We start from the raw sequence: 19,225 nt of genomic DNA on the forward strand, positions 1-19,225 counted from the left end.
CGCTCAGTATATGAAAGCTAAGCTTGCCCAGCACACAATATTCCAAATTAACATTTCATGCTGAGCTATCAGAACTTTTATGCTGTATCTCATGGGTAAGGCTAAAGTGCTTTTGGCATCTCAGATCATAAACACTACTTTATACTTTTCTGCTGTCACTGTATCCATGAGGAGTTTTGTGTATCGCACGAGTTCAGGACCAAGGAGCAGAAAAGCTGTTAATTTTGGATTTCAATAAAAAAAGCTAAAAACATCGGCCCTTAGTGGCAATTCAGCAGGCTCTTAACCTGCAACACTTTCCACCCCTCAGCGTGATAACTTCACAGCACAGGGTTCAATCCCAGGATGTGTTAAGTGTCAAGGCAGCAGTCGCGAGCGAACAGTTCTCCTGAGAGCAGCCTGAAGACAAGGGAGCAAAAAGGAGAAGCCAGTCCTGCTTCAGCATTCATTTCCCATTGCCAATCAGAACAGCTGGAACCGGAGCAGTGTGCAGGGCAGCCCATACCTATCGAGAGCTGGAGTGTCATCGCTGCAACAAGGCAGTGACTGCGACAGAGCCGCGCTCCTCTACAGCCACGAGTGCATGCACACCAGAAATCCTCACCAACGCTCTTTTCGCGCCCTTTATCGGCAACAACAAAAACGGGTCTCATCTCGACAGATCTCAAGGCAACCCCCCCCCACCCCCGCCATCTATAAATAACTCACCTCGGCAGGGCCAGTCGGCACAGTTGCTCAGTGTTTGTCTGCACCAGTTCCAAGTTCAAAAGAAATACTTACACCGTGCGGCACGACCATGCAACTCAAGGGGGGGGCCGGCTTTTGTCTGCACGAACCTCTCGACAAACTGGGCAGAGAGCACAAGCGCACACAGGACGACAAAGTGCACAGGTGGGGGTGGTCGGGGTTCCAGGCTCATCGCTGGAAAGCTGTGGGTCCGAATCCCAGGCGAGTTGATGCCGTTGTACCCTTCTGCACGGTACTTCACCTGAATCGCGCCAGTAAAATACACAGCTGTATCAATGGGATGCAATCGTCAGCCGCTCTGGATAAGTTAGTAATCGGGAATAGCTCCCTCTGGATGCTATGGAAAAAGCAGAGGGGCAGGTGCAAAACGGCCCCGGATGTTTTTGGAAATGCCCCCGTTGGGGCAAGATATCCCTCTCTGCTGCTCCACCAAAACGCACGCTGAAGAAAATGGGAAGAAACGTGAACGTGCCAAAAAGAAGAGGAATTTCTTTGACGTGTTGTAAGTCTGTGGGCTGCAGTGTGCATTTCTATTTTAAGAAACGATAACCTGATGAGATGGGGCTTTTTTTTTTTGCATCTCAGACCACCTGTCAAATCCTCAGCCTTCTGTCGGCCCCAGCTCTTTCATGAATTTACAGCTTCAAATTGCAAGAAATTGTTCCTTTCACCCTGGACTCCAGAGAGCCGCAGAATACAGATGAATGAGCCTAAAAAAAACTTGCTTCCTTCAAAGGCTATTCTTTATAAGAACTGTGTAATGTGCACATATATTTTTAAATTGGGAACAAAAAAAATCCCAGACACAATGCTTGTGAATCTTCTCAAACATTTTAATTGTAAATAAACAAAAATAGGTACCACACTTGGCATACAAAATGACTGCTCGTTGCGTGTGCAATTAAAACAGCTTAGTACCCCCATCAAGACAAAAAGGGTAAGAAAATCTTTAAACAAATACTTGCTTGTTCCAAACTTGTAATTTCAAATTCAACTACAGAAACTGCGTTCAAAAAAAGCAACATTTTTTGCCAGCTAATTATATCAGTATTTTACCTATGCTGTACATCAAAAATCACACACTGACTTCCAAAAGAAAAAAAGCTTTTGTCAGAATTAAAGAAGACTTCACAGATTTTTTTCCCCAATGTTTAATCTTACTGCAGTACAGACTGTTAAGTTTGGTCATAGTGGCAAATTCTACAAGTTTTTTTTTTCTCATTTTATTTCAATTTCACATTGTGAAACAGATTTACATTTTTTCTAGTAGAAAAGGCAAAAACTGTACAAAACCTAGTGTTTAATACAATCACTTTGTACCAATAAAAAATCCCACAGGTTTCTTCCAAAGATTACATTTAAACTCACAAAAAGCAGCTGAGAAAATAGGAAAGTCAGTCACGAAAGTATCTCAAATCAATTGAACAACCACAGTCTATCATAAGATCAAACATTTTGGTATTTTGATTTTGAACATTTCCACAGGTATTAGGGCGATTTCTGAAACTGAAGTCCACAGAAGAAAAATTAGTCAACACTGATCACTGGAGCCCAAAAAAAGAAAAACCTAGAATTCACAAATCGCTTGATGCTGACTTTGCAGATCTTAAAGTGGCAATTTTCCTCCCAAAGACTTTGAATGCTTCCTACGATAAGGGAGAAGAGATTTTATCTGGCTCAGAATACATCTATGGATTAAAAATAAGAATTACCAGGCAATGTGTGTTTAGACTATGGCAAATCTAATGATAGGATTACTAACTGCACTGAGAAATAAATTGCTTAAACCTTTAGGTAAGTGGCAGTATATCGCTTAAGGCATGTCCCCATAAAATAAACCTAAAATGAGAGAGACCGTAAACATTGAAGATCATCTGGCTCCAAGAGGAAACACTCATTCCTTGATTTCACCTTCAAACTTTCCTTCTCATCTTAAACGTCTCCAAGTTACTTTGTTACACTTAAGCTGACAATTCATGAAGACTATAATTATTTGGAACAAAAAAGACCGAAGAGAAGTTATGCCTTCTGATTTTTTGTAAATTAAAAAATTGCCTATACTGTATAATAAAATAAACTTGTTACTGCTGTAATTCTTAGTCACTATAATTTCAAAATAAGGAAGCTGTCATCTGATTGACGCATGTTTCTATGCAAAATGCAAGACAAGGTTCTTCTGCAGAATATGCTTAGATTGGCTACACACAATTTCTTAAAAACGACAACCAACAAGCTCTATTAAGCCACAGCTTTGACAAGACCGATATCACATGTAAAGAAAAAAATGATTTTTAAAAGTATAGAGGTGTTAAAATATCAAACGCTCTTGATCACACAATATATACAGTACCTACACAGAAATGGAGTATGATTCCCAGACTGAAGGGATGTTACCAATTTTTTAATGTAATTGAACTCAAGACAATCTCCATCTGTGGAAAATTTTTTTTTTACTCTAGAGGATTACTGAAAAACAAATGCACATCTCACTTCCACTGCACACAGGTGATGAATCTCACAGATCTTTATAAAAAAAAATTCCACCATAGTCTAAACACACAGTGATGAATCTTAATGGCACCTAAATTGTATTTGCCACATCGACACTTTAAAATAATATTAAACCAAACCTGCTTTTTATATCTTTTTCTCTGCAAGGTTAAACTATAGAGAAAGGGACATAAAAGGAACAAAAGATACAGAAAAACGTGACCAACAGCAACATGCAAAAGTTTTGGCACTATTTTTATTGTTTTTTTATATTTTTTTTAAACAAAACTAAATCACATTTTGCTGAGGATTTTCAGTGCAGTTAAGAAAATAACATGCATGCAAGATATATACTAAACTAATTGTGACAAATTATGTTTGCTCATTTTAGAATATTTCACTTCAGACAAATGCTGATCGCCACACAAAAAAATGAAAAAAGTGCCTAAAGATGACAAGACACTAAAAGAAAAAAAGGCATTTCAAGTGTCCATAATAATGACGTCACTCGGTTAATAGAAACTCCCAAAAAATACATCATGCTAACTAACCTAGCACAAAATTACAAAGTCATCCTCAGTTTCAGCAAAATGTGACCATAGACATCCTAAAAAAGTAGAACTAACAAGAAACCACACACACACAGAAGTAGCTTCTATAAATTGAATTGGCTGCTTACAGACAAATACATTTGATGTGCTAGGAAGACTGCTTCAAAAAAAGAGAAAAGAACAAAGAAAACAAAACAACCCTAAAACAAAAGTGAACAAAAGTTTTTTTTTTGCAAAATCTAGTGGTTATGTTAGGAAGTTCTAGAAAAATAGATTCTCTTTTTGCTTGTAACAATATTCAAATGTAACTTCAAATATATAACTTTTCATCACGGTTTTGCAGTCTTGCTATCACATCTCGTTGGCAGCACACAAAACGACAGAAATGAAGAACAAAAAACAAAAACTGTATAATTAATAAGCGTCAAAAGTTAACAAGGTCAAAGGTGAAATTTCAAGCATCAGAGAAGCTCAGAAGACAAGGATTGGACGATGAACTTTTGACGTCACATCGACATGCTAGGCAAACGATGAACAAACGGGCACGAAGATATCTAGAATAAAACAAAACAAAACAGGGAGAACACCCTAGTTAAAGCAACAACTAAAAAAGGAAGGGACAAAAGAAAACCATAAATGATTCTCTCTGCATGGGGCTCTGTACATCCTCTAAACATTGAACAATTAATGCAACACGAAGGAGAGGAGGGGCTGAGCACATGCTGACGTCATTAACAGATGAGACAACACTAAGACAACACAGACTGCCGACTCGCTCAAATGAAACGCTGACGTGGCTTTTCCAGGGTGGGCATTTTGTTAAGGCTAAAAAAAAAGGGGGGCTCTTAAGGTCAAAAGATAATAAATTGGTAAAGCCTCTGAGATCTTTACTACAGAACACATCAAAAATTTGTATCAGATTGAAACCGAGGTATGCAATCTGGTATACCTAAAAGGTTGATTGCATTGGTGAAAAATATAAAATAATTTTGCTGCATGGAGCTGCTCAGATTTCAGTGACTTTGGGAATGTAATGCACCCAAACCTGAGGAACTCTCAGAGACGTCAAAAAGAGCTTTTTTGTTACGGATTCTTTTTGTGCGGGCTAGAGCGGTCTTCTGTTCGCACTAGCCCTTCTGGGCAGTGCTGTTTTTGTGCTTCTTGTTTGGAAAACGAGTGGATTTTGTGGAGCTACAAGAGGAAAGGAGTGGCTCAGATATTGACCCTAGGACACCCAAACCCCTTAGAAGCCACCAGACAACACCAAGCTGTCACAGAGCATCAGTTTCTGGTTCACGTTCATTCAGAAGAGGTGAGAAAAGTTTTTTAAAGGCAAAGTGACTGCTTAAATAAAAAAAAAAGTCTTTAATAACAGAAAAAAGGTGAAAATGTAAAACTTGTTAGAGAGGCCTTAGACTAGAGAAAAACAAAAATGTAAACCTGGCTTGTCAAAACAAATATTACAAAGCCACAACTTTTAATTAAGACTTCATCAGACCCTTTTGCCTTGTAAACATCTGCTGAAGAAGAGAACATTTGGCACATGACGAGGACAGTCTGCATGGAAGGCCAGTGACTTCACAAATAAGGACCCATTTTTTTTTATACTGAAACGAGTCTTTTTACTACTGGAAAAGGGTGAGGGGGCCAGGAATGGCTACAATAACACAGGGTTTTATTAACATGTGTGTATATATATATATTCACAAAGTAAAAAGTTAAAGTGAATGTGTTGCATGGTCAGAGCAGTGTTCCCATGATGCACTGACCCCTTCGTAACTAATCTACGCCCTGGACTCCACACTCTCCCCCCCACGGTTTGTTCTTCACAACATTTTAAACTATTTCTCCTCGTTTCACAGGGGCCACCCCCCTTCCAAAACGGAATGGAGAGCCGTTTCTTGGGGATTTACACATCGAGAGCAGGAAATTAAGACAGCCTGGTAACCATTTGCTCTCTGCCAGCTTCAGATTGCCAGACACCTCATTTGCTCAGGCTACAAGGGTGCACACAGCGGTACTCTACACATGCAGACAGACAGCTGTGCTCCAGGCATGACAGCGACTGTGAAATCTCCACTCAAGAGCTCAAATTGTTTGGGATCTTTAGCAGCACTGGTTAAACCCTTCAGATAAGTTTCACATTTTTCCCCCCCACTGTGTACATCAACAATTCACAACACTGAGTGAAAAGGGCTACATAGGTCAGTAGTTTAAACCTCACACATTTGAATATATTAACCAACATTAGGATTCTACAAAATACTGTCTTTTTCAGAGAAATAATTTAGGCAATAAATATACTCCGACACTCAGGAGCAGTATAAAACCTCTATAAAAATAGAAAAGGCATTACAGTTTTGTAATATACATCATCTGGACAACTTTTTCTCTTTGCATTTATATAAAAATCTCATTATATGACCCTGGAAGCCTAAGTATTCATTTAATTATTTCCCAAAACAGATAATTTACGTCACCAAATTTGAAAAATACTTAGTGCTTTTATTTTCTATAATACAACTCACTCCGGAAATCTATATACGAAAGCCAGTGTTTCAACACAGCGCTCTGTGCCTGTGCCAGTAAAATCAGATTGTAGCTTCAATTTGAGAGGTAGAAGAGAAAACACTGAGGAGGAGTGCACATGACTTGAAAACTCCCCCCCACCCCCCACGTAAGGAAATACAAGGGATTTTGAAAACTAGCCGTGTTTAAATATTGTGCTGACATAGGCGAATGGAACCATGTTCAGCCATTTCTTGAACTGGGGTTTGGACCAGTAGCTTATAGGCTTTCACACTAAAAACATTATACTCCATCACATTTAAAATATCCTTTTTTTTTACTCCATGGTTGTCCATAGCTACACTATCACCACTGCTGCAGCGAAACTATCCAGCCCATGGCAGGGACTGGAGATCGCTTTCCTGCTGCAGAGGGAGGGAAAAGGAAAAAAAAATACTCCAAGAAGGAATTCCTGGGGAGAAGCAGGGAATATAACTCGAGCTCAAACTGCTCCGTGGAATTTTTGTTCTCCGGCCTGGATCGATCACTCCTAACCCTCCACCTTTTATTTTTCTTTGTGTTCTAGGAAAACCTGGGAGGCATTTCTTTATTCAAAGGGTTGTAGGAGTGTGGAACAAGCCACCCAGCCACGCTGTTGAGGCCGCTACCCTGACATCCTTCAGGAAACAGCTGGATGAGACCCTCCGATCAATACTAACTACCAAATGGCCTCCTCTCCTGGTGTAATGCTTCTTAGGTCTAGCAGAGCCCTCTGCAGAATATTTCACTGGCTCCGTTAGGAACCTTTGATTTCTCCTGGACAGTTGAAAGCAAGGTGGCGGCACTTGTTCAAACTCGGTGACGGACCACCCCCATGGGAAACAAAACTCAGAAGAAAGACGGGGTCTGCCCAGGTGCAAAGCTGAGGACCGTGCTCCCCGTCAGACCCCAGCCTCTGCTCTCTATCAAACGGCGGGGCTGCAGGACTCTCCGATGCCCGAAACCCACATCCGAGACTAAGTCTGGGGGACTTCCCAGGACCGCCTGCAGCCCGATATCTACGCCAGTTTCAGGATGCCTCCGTGCTGCTGAATGACAGCGCCGGACTTTACTGCAGACAGGCACCTGGACACGTGTAGCAGGAAGTCCAACGAGCGAGCCGCAAGACCGAAACCTGACGGCTGCAGCGCCTCACTCCCAATAATTGTTCATGTGTAAAAATACAATACTGATGTGTGTAATTGATGTACAAGGTGCAGAAATGCGAGTCTTTCACGTCACGGGTGTTATCTGCTTCACTGATATTTCGGGAGAATGGGGAAAAGTAACTGTACGGCAGCTGGAAACTTTAGATTGCTTCGATTTGCACAGGACATTCCAATGCAGGAAAAATCCATACGATACATTATACATAATTCTGTGTGAAAATGCCCTGTGGCCCGGTTTTGAGAAAGGAAATGGATGTTTTGTGCTTCATGATTTATCACCAGCTACATGTAGCTTTCGATTCTGAGCAATGAACTGCAAACACCTGCTTTTCTGCAACATTACTGGCCAGATTTCAAGCTCCCTTGTATAGATGATGCAGTCAAGTTGAAACCACTTTGAAGCAATTTAGATCATGAGCTCAGTCTCATAGCACACCTTGTTTAACTACCTCATTTTAAACCCCTCTCAACCAAGATATGCATGTGCTCATAGGTAATGTTTATCAGCATAACTTGTCATAATTAGCTTTTTCTTCCATGTCGCAGAAGTGAAGAAAATGGTCAGTTTTGTGAGGAACCTTGAATTGCTTTCTTTGAAAACACTCCACAGGGGCAGTCTTACTAGAGGTTTGACATTCAATTCAGGGGTTAAAAGCAGAAGACATTTATTATGGCTACTGGCTTTCTTTGTGTAACATGCCTAACAACTTTAATAACTGTTACACCGCAAACTTCTATATGATATGGCACTTTAACTTAAAAAAGGAAAAAAAAAGTACAGTTTTTTTTAAAAAAGTTGAAAACCACAACAGAAAAAAAAACGTATCTGTTATTTTAAATAGAACAAAATCTTAATTTTAACATTTGTTTTGTGACTACAGAGAATAACAGCAACCCCAGCAAGTGGAGCTCCAAGAATATGCAAGGGGTCATCTATCTTTCCACTCTCAACTTACCAGGAAACATTTTCTAACCAAGTCCATTTGAGAGAAAAACGCTCAGTATGGCTTGCTGTCATTTTTGGATCGTTTTAGCTGGACTTTCAGTCGCTTCATGCCGATCTGAAAACCGTTCATGGATTGAATGGCCGCCTGAGACGAGACTGGATTGTCGTAACTTACAAAACCTGCAAAAAGAACATTCCCATGAATCACTGCACACAAGACGTTTCTACAACAGCCCTCTGGAAACTACTGTTTAATGCAACTGCGATTGTAAATTTCTAATTTAACACCTATACGCCACACCAACTTTGCTAATAGAGACGAGTGACCCAGATGATGATCCTGGGACACATACACGTCAACAGAAAATTTGGACCCTAGTTTTTTTTGGTTCCAATTGGAGAGTTTTCTTTCAGTTGGCAAAAATCAGGTGTTGCTGGCAGTTCAAAACCCTCGCTGAATACGTCACGGCTTTCGACAAGAAACAGTAACGAAACAGAATATTGACAAATCGGCGATAATTCAAAGCTGCGACAAGCTCGAGATTTAGAATCGCAGGCGTCCCCGTACTTCTTCTGTTCAGAATTAAGCACTTGCCGCTAGGAAAATAAAAGCAGCCTGTATATGCTCGCGAGCTCCAAAGGGCAATTTTCTCAAGAATCAAATTACGATTTCACCGCACAGATAAGTTCCAGCGTGGCTTTATGTCTCGGATAATATTCTTTCACTGCTGTGAACAAGCTTGCTTCACGGCCCACTGCTCATTTCCACACTACTGAGTTCCTCTGCAATGTCACTGAGCAACACACTCTGTTATGCAGACGCGCAAGCAAATGATCGATCGATAGCCTTTGAACGACATCTGCGTTTTAAAAGTCACATTCTCCTTAAGCAATAGTGCATGGCTGTCATTACATAAAACATGCTGTTACTGATGTAAACCTTTTTCCAAGCATGTCTATAGTGACGTTTTTTTGTGTGTGAAGACTTAACATTGAGAACTTCAGGCTCCGTCATGTATATTACATACAACATGTAACATGCCCCAGGCAGCTGGTGTTCAGTGATGATTAAGAACAATATAATGCTCCAATTATGAGGCAAAGAGACAAAAACATTTCTTGCATTACTACTGTCATATTCCAAGCACAGTAATGCATAAAAACAAGGAATAAGTTGACCAATATCTTTTCTCAATAGCTGGACTTGCCACGGGAAATCCTCTGGACTTACCAAAACATTTGCTGAGGTTTGTCTGCTTGTCAATAAACACCTTGGCAGAGATGACGTTTCCAAACGGCATGAACATCTGGAGAAGATCCTGGTCTCCAAATTCCTGGGGTAGATGGTAAATAAACAGGTTCGCCCCTTCCGGACCTTGGAACACAAAACGACATGGTGGTTAAACGCGCTCGAGTCCGCATCTCGAAAGCTGGCTTGAAATTCCAGTCCGTTCTCAGCTGTGTCAGCTCTAACTGACCCGTATCTGCACAGCGGACTTAAACCGAAGCAGTGGATGCACCGACAAGGGAAGGGCAGGGGCAAGGGTCATTAACCACCCTTGCCACATTCAAATCGTGCATGGCGTGCAGAAGCACAGAAAAGACCGATGCTAAAAGAACCACTTTAAATGACCTTAGAGGGCACTGAGAAAGCAAATGCAAAAAAACTAAACAAGTATAACCGAGATTCAAAATGACCGTTGGCCGAAGTCGTGGCTCGGACAAAGAGGAGGGGCCTCAGAGCTCAACCTGCGTCCTCAGGGAGTGCCTTTTTTTTTAAGCCAGTATGACCACACTTTATCTGCAACAGGCTTTACACTCGCCACCAGGGGCACGCCTATCGGACACTTCACCCTCGTTAACCAGGGGCACGCCGGGTCGGACACTTCACCCTCGTAACTAGCTCTGCCAGAGGGAGCTGGGCCATCCCCAGCAGCTCATCCAGGTAGATCCCAGATCCGATTTAACCCGAGCCGAGGGGCAGCGCGCCACACTGCGGCCAAGGGAGGGGGCCTCACGGGCTGCGGAAGAAGCCACTTGCCTTCCTTCTGGCTCCCTGCGGCGCTGACGCTCTGCTGCGTGAGCAGGCTCTGGTTGTAGAGCGTGGGCAGTGCCGCTGCTGCGTACTGCTGGATCCCCGAGTACGCCTGGGTCAGGGCCTCCATGGTGCTGCCCGTTCCGTTCGAGAGGGCGCCGCTGCCCAGGCCTCCGTTCAGGGCGGCCATCCCTGCAAAGACACAACAGCCACCGCTGACAGCAATCCCAGCAAGCCCGCTCACAGACGCGGGTCTTCAAGCTGACTGCTGTCCAGCCCTCGGAGGACGCACCGTCCATAGATGCCATGAACCGTCGCCCACTTATCCCGCCCCTCTGACCTGCTTTTGGGGGAAACAAAATTCGGCAAAATGCTCCCATTTTAAAGATCCTCTCAAGACTGAGGAAAAACTGAGGTTTTTCCTCAGTTAAATAAAACATCTGAAGAGAGGATCTGGGTTTATACATATATTAAAGAATAGGGAAGAAAATGCATTAAGTCAAGCTTATCAGGCACAAATCTTACATCCTTTCACCAAAAACTACCATTTGCTTTAGTAGTTCAAGTAGGGAGCTGCGCCAGTATGTGCACTGCAAAGGAACAAACAACAGTTTATTCGATGCTGAAAAGAGAAGAAAAGAAACAACGTTTCTGCTGTGGAGCCTTCTTCAAAACGTTGCGTTTCTTTCCTTCATGGAATAAACCTTTACTTGTTCCTTTGCTTTATCTACAACACAAATTAAGCACTACGAGTTACGTTTTCAGTTGTACCATGTTACAAACTGCAATGAGCAGATACAGTACATGTCCTAAACTCCCAGCTGGGGTGTTGGGGGGGGGGGGCGGGCACACACAGTTCTCTCACCTGCTAGAGACCCCACATTGAGCCCTGCTGTGGCCCCAGCAGCCAGGGACTGGAGCGCCCCAAGTGACGCCATCGGGTTCACTGAAGAGTTGGTACTAGACGTGGGGGAGGACCCAGCTACAGAAACACAAAACATTTTGACACATAAGCTCCAGGTTTCAATTCCATCGCTCAAGACTCTACAAAATAAAGTGAATTACAACACACAGCAGAAAACGTTACGTTACTTCAACAAATAGTACTGCTGCTCACTGTCCATAAATCAATCAGTGACTGCATGCAGGATCAGTGAAATTACTGCAGCAAGATGGGTAGCAAAATTCTGTGCAATTCTTTCAGAAATGTGAACCATCACGGCTTCTACCAAGACTACTGCTCTGTCAGCTGCAGAGTTTACTAACTAGATCAGCCTCTACCTCCTTTTGGTCTACAAACCCTTCAACCAGTTATGTAAAAACTACCAACATACTCCAAAAAGGAGTTAAACCTATCAGGGGGTAAAGGGACTAAAATAAATTAGCCTTCCTTGCATTTCTGCATCCTTTGTAGCATTGCTCCAGAGCAATACAGACATCTGCACTCTACAATCTGTTTAATCTGCACCTCTCTTCCCACTCTGGCATCAGTTGGGTGAAACCTGCACGTTTGTTCCTGTAGGACATGCACAACGTACTAACCCTGGAAGTAATTCTTCTACAAGAGAGCTCACGCGTTGAGCTAAATGGAGCTGTTAGTTTTGCACCTCCCTTCAGAACTAGCAAACAGCCCTGCGCCTTAGGATACTTGAACAAAAACAACCAGGGCTGACTGGCTGGAGGCTTAAAGCTTATGAGCACCGATTTTCATCAAGGTGCTCAATCTGGTGAAGAATCAAACCTGTGGACCCCTCAAGGAACACCCCAGGACCGTGTAAACTGCAAGTCAGACTATTATTTCAGAATTGCACTCAACCGCTCAATATTTACATTTTTTTTACAAAAAAATTAAGATCTTAACCGTTTTGCATTGTTAAAAATGGTTAAAAATAAGAAAAGTCAAACAAACCCTTGTATGTATCCCAGGAAGATTGTGCCTGCTGTCCCGTACCTGAGCTGGTGAGCACACTGAGGGGGCTGCTTGAAGTAGTGAGCGCGTTTGAGCCAGTGGGAGTGCTCTGTGTGGCGCTGGCTGCAGCCGCCAGAGCAGCCAGATTCTGCATTGCATTTAACCCTGCAACACAGCACACACACGGGAGGGGACAGTTAGACCCTCCCCACGCATGCAGCCGCACAGACACACCAGACCTCCACGCTGCAGGAACCCCAGCAACCCAAGGACACCCCCCCTCCACCCCATCAAGTCTAAAAACAGAGGTCTTGTAGCTCTGACTTCTTTCTCTGTGCAAAACAAACTGTGTAAATGCATCCAGCTGTGTGGAAGTCTGGATCAATTTAGTTCTGTCCAGATCTGAACTACATTAGAAGACTCGGTTATGAGGAAATATCAAGTAATGATGCTGCTTGGGAACACCACGTCCATTTAAGCAAAATAGGCCTGATGGCCTGTAGTTCATAAAAAGAAGCCAGGCTGGATCTCTCTGAAGTTAAAGACTCGCAAACTGCAGCCTTCAGTTTCAGGAACTGAGTGAGTCTTCATTTTTTTAGATCGCCAAGGCAGCATAACGAATCCCAGTGGGAGGGCACTCTCTGGGCACCAGAGAAGGAGGAGGGCTGAAAGCATGCACACCTCCCGCTGAACAGCAACGGGCAACAGACAGCCGCCCGCAACCGCGAGGCCGCGTGCAGGACTACAAGGACTTTCAAAGGAGCGGAGTAAAACTCGGCCACGGCCTTCGAAGACAATAACAAGACACTTTTGGGGGGGAAAAAAAAAATCAACACGCTCACCTACGTGCAGAAGGGAACAGCTATGACCACCGTAACACACCAACACAACCATTTCAGGGCAAGATTAATGCATGCACTACAGAAAACAAAACTGTTCAGGTCAAGTTCTTGACACGCTCTCATTTTACAGCAAGTGGGGCACACAGACTATGCGTCTCCCTCTGTGATTTTACTAAATAAAAGTAAACGAAACTAGAAACCAAATCATAATGCCCACTTCCTTTTCCACTCCATGTAAAACTAATCATGACTGCACAGAGCAGTACTGCTTATGCTCATCATCTGTATAATTATCACCTTGGTAGAAACCTATTAAATACCGTTCCCTACAGATTCTATCTGCAGGATAATCGTTTTGGGGAATGACTGGAAAACCAAGCCTGATCCATCAGCTTGAACATCATTGTGACAGTATTAGCTGGATACTGAGTTTCTAGCCCATTATGGCAGTGTTATTAGACAAGTGCATTAAATGCCGCTCAGGATAAACACCAGTTACGCTCAGCCATGTTCTGAAGCACCATGGGAGAGAAATTGGTCTAAACAACACAACATTCTCCTGTCTCAGGCTATTCTGTGGTTATAACTATAGAGGAGGCCCTCTTAAGCCATTATCAAGAGAGTCATGCACATGGAGCAATTAATAATGTCTTTTGCTCATCTGCTGCACAGCTTGGTCTGAGGGGGGAAGGGCTCACATGATACAAAACCCTCTTACTAACATCTCTTTTTTTGTTGTTCAGGTGGTGGGGCCAGAAGGGGCTGGAGAATTACCTGTCATTGGATGAAGGTTGCTGAGTGCATTCAGGTTCCCAGAAGAAGCAGACTGCTGAAGGAGCTGCAAATAAAGCTAGACATTACACCAAAACAGAAAACACAGAGAGGGTCAGGACTGCTTCCACTCTGGTGAATACTGGAGAAAAGAGAGAAACAGCAAAGGAGGAAGGCGAGAAAGAAAAAAAAAACTCAGAAAAGGGAGAAAGACTGAAGGAAGAAAAGGCAGAAAGAAGTGAGAGATCCACAGCACACCATGGAGCAGCACTAACATCTGGGCCAGGCAGCTGTGTTGGAGTTCAGCATGCAGGCTGGGTGGGGATGCTCAGCCAATTTAGTCTTGATGTGGATTTTTAGATTTGAGGGGTTTTAGGGGATTAATTGCACACTGCAGCAATGCTGTGCCTGATCCAACAGAGCTCCATGACCATTATGCAAAAATAAAAACCCAAACAAACCAGAGAACAAAAACTTCACACAGTGGTCAGTCAAAACACTGCAAACCAAATGGCAAACAGAACGGCCGTATGACGACCATAGACAAGTGGAGAAAACAAGCTCCCTTCAGAGGATACCTACTGATTAAGAAGACATGCGTCCCTCCGAAAAGCATATCATATGGCTCAAGTCATAAAGGAAGCTGTACTCCTTACTTATAGACGTGAACATAAAATTAACGCAACCTCAGTTTTCTACTCAAGCTACGGAAAGCAGACTTATGCTGCTAAATTCCAATTTAAAAAAAAGCTACTGCGCAAATCCATAACCAATCCAAACCTTGCAAGACAAAAGTGGGGATTCCTAAATAACCACTAAGGTGAGCTCCCCAGGTGCAAGCTACCTCCCCCACAAATTCAACCAAAGCACGCTTTAAAGACTTCTTTAAAGCAGTTTTTGGAAAACGAAGCAGGAAGACTTCTCTAGTTCATAAATGTCCCCCATCAAGAAAAACAGTAGCGCCATGAGACTGGACTTTTCCACCTATTTTTTGCTCATCCTTTCAGGCTCTTGAAATGACACTTACTGCTAGATACTGGGGCCCGAGGGAGTTGAGGCCTGTAAGATTCCCCCACATGGAGGCAGCATTGAGCTGCTGCATCTGCTGCTGAAGCTGCTGTGCAATTCTCTTCTGTTCTTTGTCCTTCTGTGTGTCAGCAAACTTCACCACAATAGGGGAGGAGCAGCCCTGCACAAAGAGAATCGGGGAGGGAGAAAGAGGTCAATGTTCAGTCCTGTTAAAACACACGAAGCTGGGGGAGCTCAGGTCTGACCGATGCAGAAGACTGTTGGGCGTCTCGCTTTAAAAGGATCTCACACAGCAAAGCAAAGGATACTATAGTTCTGAACAGCTGAGCAGGTATTAATGATGTTATTATACAGCACAGGTGTTTAAGTTACCACCTGCTTACACTTTCCAACACCTCTACTGAAAATTAATTAGCAACACACCTTGCTTTATAACCAAACTTTAACCCCCCCTCCTTGAAACAGAGAAGGGTAAAAGTTCAAAAAGCTACCCTGAAAACAAGAAGAGACTCATCATTTTGGAGTAAGTCAGTCTAAAGAGTTGCCAAGCAGCTGAATGAATCTGAAAGACGCATCTGAAAAACGCACGGCAGTTTTGGAACCGTCTACCCCTTATTAACGTGCGGGGAAACTTGAACAACGTGACCCCGTGTGACTGCTCTGACACTCTCAGCCCACAGCTCCACAACAATCAATACAAGCCTCCCTTTCCATGGCTAATTTCATGAGCAAAATGAGAAACAATGAAATATACTGCCGGACTTTCCACCACTTGGAAAATTCCTTCTCAATTCTGACCAGCTGTGCAGGGACATGAATTTGCCATCTCTCCTTTCTTCTTCACTGCTCCTGGCCAGATTGAGCCCTGATTTTCCAGTAAGACACTCCTAATGTAAATACCATTTCAAGTGCACAGGAGTTCGCTGCCAGGAAAGCAACCTGGCTTTAAGCTTCAAAAAACACTGGTGTTGAGTATTAACAGTTTAGCAGGCCCATTTTCACAGGCTAAGAAAGAAAACGTAAGGCCTAACACAGAAAAACTGCGAATGGTTTATCTCCCTGATTTAAGGAGCACAAGGAAAAATGAGCCACCAGGTAATGATTTATGTTGTTAAGATTTACCTCCATAGTCTGTGACTGGTGCATTGCTTTTATAGCTGACTGTGCCATTTGTCTTGCTGTAAAGGTAACAAAAGCACATCCTGCGAACATAAGAAGAAGAGTCATTACAAAGAAGACCCTGATATATTTACTAGAAGATGGCATCTTAAATAAAGATAAATAAAAAACTACGAAAGTTGATCTAAAATTGTTTTTTATACACTGCACAATTGCTCGAGACAGCTGTGAAATGCTGAGTAAACAAGACAGAAGCACAACAGAACTGTGCTCTAACGTCCCACTGCTTTAGTTTGAGTAGAAGAGGGACTTCAAGTGAAGCTGCCTTACCTCGACTCAACCCATCCGGTCCGCGCAATATTCTACATTCCTCAATCTGTCCGTAGGGTGAGAACATGAGCCTGATGTCGTTTTCATTACACTTCTTTGAAATCATTCCTATGAACAACTTCCTGTCTTCCACCGCTGGAACAGAACAATCAAACAGTAATGTTAACGCCACACACACTTGCTCGACATCAAAAGAGCACCAGAGTGAAATGTTGTCAACGTTTCTAGATTTCACCCAAATGTTAAATCTCTTTGAAGAGACACCATGGAACAAACAAAACATGCCTGCGTTTTTTTTCCTCCTTTAACTTAAAAACAGGTAACAATAGAGAAAGTTTTTTCCTCTTCATATAAAACTGCAACAATGAAGACATCCATACGTGGATGTTAGGCTCCTTTAAAAATAAATCCACCAACTTGATAAGAGCGGTTCTACTCTTTTTGATCGCGAGATTAACCAAGATGTTCTTGGAAACCTGCATGAAGCGCAACACAGTGCACAACAGCTCATACAAGTCCCAGATTCTCCGCCGAGAGGTACCATTCAGCCTTGCGTCTCTTCTGCGGCTTTTGGAAAAGCTCCGCCCTCCACACCCAACCCCTCCACCTCCTCCTGCAAAAGGGGGAGGCCCCATCTGGGTACAATCCCAAGCGAGTGCTGGTTCATCTCCCCACAAACACACTCAGCCGGGAGGATAAGGGCATGCTGGGGAGCCCCCGTCCCCTTGGAGGAGCCGTTAACAGCAGTAACGCATACGGCGCTGGGAGATTTCCACACTCCTTGTCCTCCCCAGGTGACCCAGTGTCCTGGATTGCCCTGTCGCCCTAGTCGGCCACAAATCAAAACATTTACCATTGTTCTTTTCACTGTCCGCCGGCTTCATCTGAATAGGGTGATGCATCTGTTGGAGAGGAGAAACGTCACAGGAAATCAAAACAAGTACTCGAGTTACACACCGAGAGACGAGGAGAGCGCCAGTTTCAAAGAGAGAGACGCTTCTCCCATGATCCTAAACACTGCTCACTAATGTACTTAAAATACTGTATATTAAGCTTCACCCATTTATCAGCTGAGTATTTTGAAGACTGAACAAATCTAGGAAGTGGAATTAGGCTGGGACAGAAAGAACCAGTACTTAGAATATGGCTGTTTGCAAGATTCAGGGAAAAAAAAGACGCTATACATGAACAGTCTCGGCACAATTAAACCTATATTTAACACCGCAATCCACTGTGGGGGGGGGGGGGAAACTAAGAAGGTTCGAGTGGGGAGTTGTGCCAGCCTGAGATTAACAGAACAAGTAGGTTTATTCCACGTGGGAAAGCAGAAAGAAAGAAAGAATGCAAAGTTCCGTCTGTGGGGCCTTCTTCATGCACGTGGAAGAGACACTGGCGCCACAGCCGAAACCTTGAAGAAGACAGATACAGGAAGAAAAAGCTCAGGGGAACACCAGAGAAAGGGCCGTCTGCTGCAAAACCATTACTTGGCTCTTCCTAACCATTTTGGACTCTAAACCCGAAGCCACTCTATTTTTAAGTTCGGAACATTAAGCACAGAGCGTCAATGGAGGACGTCAAACTGCCACTTCAGAGCGAGACCAACCCAAGAATCGCAGACATCGGCAGCCTCTTCCCCGGGGGCCCATGTCTCAGTAACAGCCTGGCCTTGTGGCACTTACCCCTGGCAGGATCTTCATGTTGTGAAGGGCGTTTTGTGCTTCCAATGCTGCTTTACGTGTATAATAAGTTACAAAACAACAACCTGCAGGGAAAACAAAATCACAGAATTCATCGCCATTAACCCCAATGACCTCATAGTACATTTTTACCCCATTTCTAAAACAGATCTGGTTTGATTTGGATTATTACCTGCACTGTAATGCCTGCCCAGTAAAATGCTACTACTAGGAAATCGATTAAATCAATTGGGAAATTGAAGAAACAGAAGAAACTGGAAAAAAAGTTTTGAGCTGTAGGCCCATTTTATTACCTAAACAGTTTAATCTCTTACCTGGCTTAATCTGAAAGGACTTTTAAGTGATTTCAGCCAAACACAAGAATGTCGGAAAGGTTACCGTTAAAGTGAGACTCTTCGGCCAGGACAGAACAGGAATGTATGCCAGGGACGTTTCCTGCATTTATGTTCTACCAGACAATTATTACAACCTTTCCACTATTGCCAGTTTTACAGCAAAAGTTTTATGGTCTCTCAGAATCGCCAGCTGCTGAAAAGTGAGATGCTGTCCCAGTAAGGTCGGCTCTCACTTCATTCCGGACAGCGAGGCTGTCATCCAGGACAAGGGCCTGTACATGCCCATTTAATTTGTAAAAAAAAAAACCTGTACTTTGAGGAAAACCGTAAAAGCTGCAAAACTAATAAAGGTTCATTTCTGCTTTGAAAGCATGGATTTACACCTCTTTCACAGGACAGCATTGTAAGGCCCAGTCTGCTGTCAGACAGCGGTCCAAAAGGTAGGGCAAACAAAAAATGTATCCTATGTGGTTTTTACACATTGCAGAATAAAGATGCCGAGGAGATTTAAAAGGATTTAATGGACTGAAAAAATATGAACTAGCTATTGGAAAAGCCCATTAACAGATGTTTAGCGCTTGGATTAATTTCCCATGTCTACCAGAAATTTATAGCGTACGAACGGAACCGAAAGAAGATGGCAAAGTTCATATTTCTACATCTTGATTTTCTTCTAAATCAAAAGTGAATCGCTGGAACAAAACAGAC

General features: G+C 43.1%; 1 protein-coding gene across 7 annotated transcripts in view; it reads right to left on the bottom strand.

Annotated features, from left to right (window-relative positions):
• Nucleotides 1-1,563: 1,563 nt before the first annotated feature.
• Nucleotides 1,564-19,225, bottom strand: part of celf1 (cugbp, Elav-like family member 1) — a 56,987-nt gene continuing 39,325 nt past the window's right edge. For 3 of the 7 annotated variants that reach the window (XM_088934615.1, XM_088934617.1, XM_088934611.1), the window contains 12 exons: nucleotides 18,165-18,247; nucleotides 17,339-17,387; nucleotides 16,486-16,620; nucleotides 16,159-16,238; nucleotides 15,035-15,196; nucleotides 14,011-14,074; nucleotides 12,395-12,559; nucleotides 11,351-11,467; nucleotides 10,492-10,677; nucleotides 9,682-9,825; nucleotides 8,461-8,630; nucleotides 1,564-4,342 (listed from right to left, as the gene is read on the bottom strand). In XM_088934615.1, the coding sequence (XP_088790741.1) occupies nucleotides 8,503-8,630; nucleotides 9,682-9,825; nucleotides 10,492-10,677; nucleotides 11,351-11,467; nucleotides 12,395-12,559; nucleotides 14,011-14,074; nucleotides 15,035-15,196; nucleotides 16,159-16,238; nucleotides 16,486-16,620; nucleotides 17,339-17,387; nucleotides 18,165-18,247 (1,313 nt within the window). In that variant the 3' untranslated portion in view covers nucleotides 1,564-4,342; nucleotides 8,461-8,502. Of the gene's footprint in view, nucleotides 4,343-8,460; nucleotides 8,631-9,681; nucleotides 9,826-10,491; nucleotides 10,678-11,350; nucleotides 11,468-12,394; nucleotides 12,560-14,010; nucleotides 14,087-15,034; nucleotides 15,197-16,158; nucleotides 16,239-16,485; nucleotides 16,621-17,338; nucleotides 17,388-18,164; nucleotides 18,248-19,225 lie in introns of all 7 variants that reach the window. The other 4 variants (XM_088934616.1, XM_088934614.1, XM_088934610.1 and 1 more) reach the window with 2 other exon arrangements.

This window comes from Atractosteus spatula, chromosome 16, assembly GCF_055471065.1.
Source record: "Atractosteus spatula isolate fAtrSpa1 chromosome 16, fAtrSpa1.hap1, whole genome shotgun sequence".
Classification (NCBI taxonomy): Eukaryota; Metazoa; Chordata; class Actinopteri; order Semionotiformes; family Lepisosteidae; genus Atractosteus; species Atractosteus spatula.